We start from the raw sequence: 7142 nt of genomic DNA, 5'->3' as shown, positions 1-7142 counted from the left end.
ACACACCCAAAATAAATTTCAGGAGCAATCTTCCAATTGTATTTTATTAAGAGGACTTTTAGTTGAAATTTACTCCTCAATATACGAAAACACATAGAGTATATAGGGGTGTGGGCTACTAAAATTAAAGCACTAGCCCGTTGTTTTTCTTTACAAATTGAAAGAAGGGAAACCCCACCTGACCCCGTTTGTTTGATTTGTACAAGAATGCACGCTTCTCTTCCTGCGCAAAATCCTGTATCTGATCTATCTTACATCGCGATATTGTTGGCTGGAACTGTTGGCTGGCTTGCTGTTGGCTAGCTTATTGTTGGCTGACTCTACTCCGGCCAGAAGTTTGGTATTGTCTCAATGCGGAAGTAAGCACGGTATTGCATGCTCTGAGCGGTATACGCTGTGAGCCTAGCCTGTGTGTGACCGTGGTTAATCAATGCGCTGACTGAGGAATTTTTCAAGAAAACTTTTAACTTTATAAAACCTGTATCCATCTGAAATAAATGTCAAGAATGTCAAGCAAGGATTTAAGGGAACAGTGATTTTCTGTGTACGTAACATCCGTCATGCATGTGTAGGTCCATGATACGACTAACGCCAACCGATCCGAAGAGCTGCTCTACGATTATTACATTTACAAACTTATTTCCAGACTTCCGATCATATAAAGAGAGCTTCGTTTTTGGTTGCATTCATGGTTTAGCCTTTACTTTTTAGGCAGAGCCAGGGTTACCTCCCACCATAACTTAAAGCACCAAGTTCAAGTAGACTGATTTAGGAATCAGAGTCTAGCAGAACGGTAAGTCCAGTTTGATCTTGAAATGTTGAATTCATACATCCTTTCGGTTAAACGAGTTCCATATGTTTTCTCCACGAAAATTGAAGAAAAAATAAGGGAAACTCTTTGTTTATACTTATAGAGTCATATATGTCAAATATCTAGAGAAGGAGCATTTTCACTGCTATAGATTTTAGCCCATGTCATGTGTAATTGTTCTTCCAATCTGCAGTCCGATCTGTTAATTTCCAGATTTTCTGAAGCACAAAAATAAATAATGATTTTCATGGCTTCATTTTTATATCATATCACAATAGTAAGTACCAAATACAACAGCTCATATTTTTAAAAAGTAAATTAATGTGAATCTCAAACAATGTTTAGCAAAAATATGCTGAATGTGCCTAGCCTTGAGGACTCCGTGATCATATTTTTTTATGATTTTGATATTGTCATTTGTCATGACAATATCAAAATCATAAATAATATGATCACGGAGTCCTCAAGGCTAGAATGTGCCACCCCATTTTCATGAACAATCTTCAAAAAATATTTTAAACAATTGATACATGGCAAATTTAAAATAGCTTTCAAAACTACCTCAATTCAAGAAAATGGACTTGGCAATCCATGTAGGCTTATGTCTTTCTTGTCTAGTTCTGAAGTGCATAAAGACGCAGTTACATGATTTATGTATGTTGTTTTAATTATAATCACTTTAAATTGACACTTCACACTTTATAGAACTGTACAGTATGTTAATTGTTATTAGTGCCTGATTGAAAATTTTGCCAATATATTTTCACATCCATCTCAGGTAAACACACATTTTGCTATGTCAGGTTTTATCCCTGTATGATCCCGAAAAGTTGTTCCATAGACCTTCTTGTGCATGCATGCATAATAGTGATTGTACGTTAATGGCATATTTCTGATATGTAAACCAGGGGAGCCTTTCATGAAATGACTTGTCAGACGTTTTATCCGACAGTTACCATAGTAACAGTGCCTACCGGACAATCATAATCAAGGAAAATTGTCAGATCTGACAACTTGTTGGACAAAATGTTGATGAAACGCTCCCCAGGCAAGATGTCCTGAAGATAAATGAGATTGAGCTGACTCAGCTGAGTGCTCTTACATTAAAACCAGCCTGATTACACATATTTTCTTATGCCAGGTTTTTTTTTGTCATTTTATCTCTTAAAGGAGAATGAAACTCTTGGAGCAAGTTAGCTTTTGTGAAAGCAGAAAAATCAAAGAATAAGATCAACAAAAGTTTGAGTAAAATAGGACTAGCAATAAAAGAGTTATGAGCATTTGAATGTTGAGATCACTAATGCTATGGAGATCCTCCCATTGGCAATGCGACCAAGATCTGTGATGTCACACACGTACAACTCTCCCATTTGGACACTGAAAATATACCCCAAAACATCTCTTTTTGCTCATTCTAATCATATGACAAACGATTCATCAATGATATAATGTTGTGAAACCTCTGTTCTTGTCATCTCATAAAGAGAACACCTCACCTTGTGATAGACTCTATAAAAGTGAGAATATAAGTGAAATAAGTACTAGAGTAATGAGGGAGTTGTACGTGTGTGACATCACAGATCTTGGTCGCATTGCCGATGGGAGGATCTACATGGCACTAGTGATCTCATTATTCAAATGCTCATAACTTTCTTATTATTCATTCAATCTTCCTCAAACTTTCAACAATATGTTTCTTTGATTTCTCTCTTTGATATGGATTCAGCTGGTTTCAAGGGTTTCATTCTCCTTTAAGGTTATTGGCAAGTACTCTTAGAGCAATACAGAGATTTTTATTTGAATTCCAAAGTGTCTATTTTATCTTGGAGTTACATGTACATGTAGATATTTTGCAGCCCAGAATAAGTTGCTTGTTGTTGGTCGGTTGGTGGTTATTTTATTGCTGTTTGCATAAAAAAAAATATTTACGCCTTTTTATAATTGTTTTTTTCTCAGTTATTCTGACCTTTTTTCTTCAATTTTTTATAACAAACAAAACCAGAAGAGAAGTCAGTAGAAAGAGTACAAGTTTCAAAAACAAAAACAAGGCAAAACCAATGCCAAATAAAACATAAAAAAGGAACAGAGGTGTAGGCTATATGCTTAACTAATACGGCATATGCATTGCCTCATTTAGGCATGGCGGGTGTATACACACTAATACAGGACATGTATTTCATATCAAATATTTTGGTCATAGCCTATACACACTTCTGCAGTTATACATCAACGTCAGTTTAAATCGAGTAACATAGAAAAGCCAAAGTAAAAAAAAAAAGGAAAAATAAATATTAAACGAAATGAAATAAATGTCAATTAGAAATATATGTACAAACTTCTATATACACTGTAATGTCCCTTTTTTCATCTTCCTCGTCTTTTCACATTTTTTTTGTTCATTTTTATATATTTTTTTTCTTTTTGAAAATAATTTTTACGCCGTGTTTCTTTCATGTCATGTGCTTGAAATTCCCCTTACTAAGCTTGGCATGGTGAGGTTTTGATAAAAAATCTATATTTGTTAAAAAGTTTAAACAAATTTAAGGCACAATTTTTGGGGGCTAATTTTCACAACTTACTGCTTAAATCTGCAGCATCAAACAAGCTTCAATATTACAATGAATGGGGGTTTCCAGTGCTCCTTTTTTAGTTTCTAGGACTCTTTTGAGAATTTTGGGGGCAAAATCGCCTGAGCCCCCATGTATGTTTTCCCTGCTAGCATTACTAATCATTGTATGTGTTAATAGTCTGAATGTTTACATGTAGTTTCACTGTATTCATGTATGGACATTTCCTTCAAAAGATCATGATATATTTTGAAGTCTGATTCATTCAAGGAGTCAAACCCTGTTTCACTTTGTAATAAGGAAAGAAAATAAGATATGTCATACAAATAACTATATTGGGTGGGTGACGTCAACAGTTCCTTTGTTGGCATACAGACCAGGGGGGTGTTTCACAACTTTAGATTTAAGTATTATGTACATGTAGAATCGCACTTAAATGCCGATGCGTATACAATATGCACCGCGCAGTCTTATATTAATAAGCAATAGTGCACGTCCTCTTGGCATGATCTTACCAATGTGGGCATTGAGTGCGAATTAAGTTCTAACTCAGACTTGAATCTTTGTCAAACACCCTTCGAATGTGCATACTAGTAGCCTATAATCGTTCTGTGAAATTTAGCAAAACTTTAATAACTTTAATGCCATCTGATTTTTTTGAAATTTTCAGCAACCATATTCAAATCAGCTTTTTGTTGGGGTGAAGGGGGGGGGGGGATTAATTAAAGTATAAGATGTGCAGTGTAAAATGTACCAGTTATTTAAAAAAATAAAAAGGCTTACAATATGATTATGTAGATACCATTAATTGTTAAAAAGTTGTAAAATATGTCTTTAATTTCTTCTTTCTTTCAGGTTGTTGTATGGAAGTTCAGAAGGCTCTTCTTGTCTAGATCAACCAGACATTGCTTATCAACATGGCTTCCTTGATGAAAGTAAGATGGCTGCCCTGCCTAGTGATCACATCCCTGATATTGATAGAAGGCATAGATGGTAGCAGGGACGGAGAGCTCACATCATACTTTAGAGATGTTTTTCAAGGCGAATCACTCAGCCAGATGGTGGTCAGTAATGCAAGCGGGACAGAGTTTGTATACGTTGGAGGGGACTCCGTTATCTACCGGCTCAACACAGATTTGAATCAATTGGGGAGTGCCCCAACCTGTCTTAACTCTGGATGTGATACAAAGATATTGGAGGTCGCTCCGTCTCCTGTTGAGAAACTTATTTACTGTGGGGGTTCAGATGGGAAATGTGAATTCAGAGACTTAACCAATCTTTTAAGGGATAATGTGGATTACTCGCATATATTTGTTAAAGAAGGGATGTCTGTAGGTGTGGTCACAGAGAAATCAGGAACAGAGTTGATAATGTTTGTTGCCCAATCACTTCGGGCTGCTACTGATCCCACTTATCCGATTACCCTGACGAAACTGCAAGGTTCTTCAACCCTTGATTTTTCAGGAGGGATATCAAGTATTGATTCTAGTGCTACAGTAGAGTATATTCAAGGAGTTTCTTGGATGGAATACTCCTACTTCATCGTACATAGTGGAAGTCAAAACTCCAGACTTGGTAGAATCTGTGCACAGAATGAACAAGATGACCTTGATGCATACTCAGAAATCATACTATCATGCCAGGATGCCCAGGGAACATCATATGACAGTCTTGAAGCAGTTTATATTGATCTGATGAATGATACTTTGTATGGTGTCTTCACAGATGGAACAAGTTCGGCCTTGTGTTCGTATGCAATGACTGATATTCAGGAGAAGTTTGTCGATGCAACTTGTGGCTGTGCAAGCTCACAGTCTAATGAAACAGGTTGTGATGGAAAAAAAATATCATACTTATCCAACTCAGAGTGTAACAACAGAGTAAGTACAAACTGTTTCCATTCCTCAAGTTTTCATGATTAGATGATCTGTCAGTCTGACAGATCACCTTTTTGTTCTTTTATAAATTTTATTTTTTCTTTCTTTATGACATGTATATATGATCACCTCTTATCAGGCGTAGTGGAGAGGTGCAATTATCGGCGATTTTGTTTTAAGTTGACCTCAAAAACGCCTGAAGTTAACGAGAGGGTTTCCTAAAACCTATGAGAAAGTGTTGCAGTAAAACTGCCATAATTTCTGTTGGGAAGATTGGGGTTAGTCGAAACGCGGGTAAGTTGAAACATTGTAACTTTCTTTAATGCCTTTAAATAGATTTATACAATACTGCCCTCAATTTATTGTCATTATCAACAGCCATCCACCATTTTACAGACAACACATGTGCAGCGAGCCTGGTGAAGTTAGAAAGGAATTTTTGTTTTTTCACCTTCTGAGTAATATTTTCTCTTTCAGAAATGTTTTATTATCTCAGAGAAGTTTAAAGATCAAGTTGGCCAGTTTAGGGGTATAATTGACACTTGTACCAAGCTACAAAATGAGGTTATTGATATGCCATGGTGAAGTACATGTACCTTTTTTGAGCTGTAAGCTTACATGTTTAAATGTCAAATTAATAGTCCAGGAAAAATAAGGTTTGACCGCAAACAAATTGCAATCGAATTTTTTTCAACGCAATGCATTTCTATGAAGTCCCCAAAATGACATACTAAAAGTCCAGAAAAATCCATTTAGTGGAAAGATGTCTAATTTGCATAAATACAAAATGGCGGCTACAGTGAGAAATTTTCATGATTATTGATAGTAGTACTAACATTGTTCTGATCATAGCACTTAAAAAAAATCATGATAAAAGCATTAAACTTTCACCAGTGTTATATCTTAACATAGGCTTAATTTTGAAATCAGGATGCAAGTCAAATTTAACCTCCGCTGACCTCTAGAGGTCAATGACCTTAAGGTCAATGACCTCTAAATATCAGAAAATTGCTGTTTTGCATCATCAGTTCATAATAAATATGGTTATAATGAAAAAAAAATGTTTAATAATGACTTTGAAGGTAATCCTGATATTGTAGAGAGAATTTTGTGCATTATAAGTTTTGACCTTTGACCCTGGAGAGCTGGAAAAGGTCAATGACCTTAACATTTTAGAATATTGAATTAGCATATCTGATTTATAATAAACAGGCTTCTAGTTTAAAAATTGCAATACAATTAATTTGAGCATGATGCATTTCCATGAAGTCACTATGACATACTAAAAGTCCAGAAAAATCCATTTAGTGGAAAGATGTCTAATTTGCATAAATCTAAAATGGCGGCTACCGTGAGAAATTTTCATGATTATTGATAGTAGTAAAAATATTGTTCTGATCATAGCACTTTAAAAACTTATAATGAAAAAAAAAAACACTTAAAGTAGAAATATATTGAAAATCATAAAAGATGAAGAATTATATATCAAATTAAAGGGGAAAATAAAAACGATGGTGTACATCATTTATCATGGAGACCGATAAAACTCACTTAATTGATAGTTTAAAGTTCTCTCTCTGAATGCTTCAAACATGCTCAATTACGTCCGCGAAATTGGGTTTTTTTTATGACGTGTATAAGTGTACGAGAGACGTGATAGGCTCTCCCACGTCAAGCTCCACTTGCATGCAAAACCTGTTGAGAGGGTACGTTTTCTCCACACTGTCACTGAATACTTCGATCACGAAATGAAAGAAAACCCAGAAGTTTATCTAGATTTTGGATTTTCAAATTGATGATTTTGAAGATGAAGTTTCTAGCTCTAATGACATGGATGGAGGTAAATTAGGGGAATTACGTCTATGATGATGAGTCGGACAATTCAAC

The 7142-nt window shown here is 35.3% G+C and overlaps 1 protein-coding gene across 1 annotated transcript; it reads left to right on the top strand.

Annotated features, from left to right (window-relative positions):
• Nucleotides 1-263: 263 nt before the first annotated feature.
• On the top strand, nt 264-6742 carry LOC129257557 (uncharacterized). The gene is made up of 2 exons (XM_064096696.1): nt 264-793; nt 4234-6742. The coding sequence occupies exon 2, from the start codon at nt 4296-4298 to the stop codon at nt 5298-5300; it is 1005 nt and encodes a 334-aa protein (XP_063952766.1). The 5' UTR covers nt 264-793; nt 4234-4295; the 3' UTR covers nt 5301-6742.
• The last annotated feature ends 400 nt before the right edge of the window (nt 6743-7142 follow it).

The sequence above is a fragment of the Lytechinus pictus genome, chromosome 3, assembly GCF_037042905.1.
Source record: "Lytechinus pictus isolate F3 Inbred chromosome 3, Lp3.0, whole genome shotgun sequence".
Classification (NCBI taxonomy): domain Eukaryota; kingdom Metazoa; phylum Echinodermata; class Echinoidea; order Temnopleuroida; family Toxopneustidae; genus Lytechinus; species Lytechinus pictus.
This window is presented reverse-complemented; position numbering and strand designations above follow the sequence as displayed.

Bases quoted from the DNA above. Each gene is read 5' to 3' on its own strand.
- LOC129257557 (XM_064096696.1), top strand. From the start codon at position 4,296: ATGGCTTCCTTGATGAAAGTAAGATGGCTGCCCTGCCTAGTGATCACA.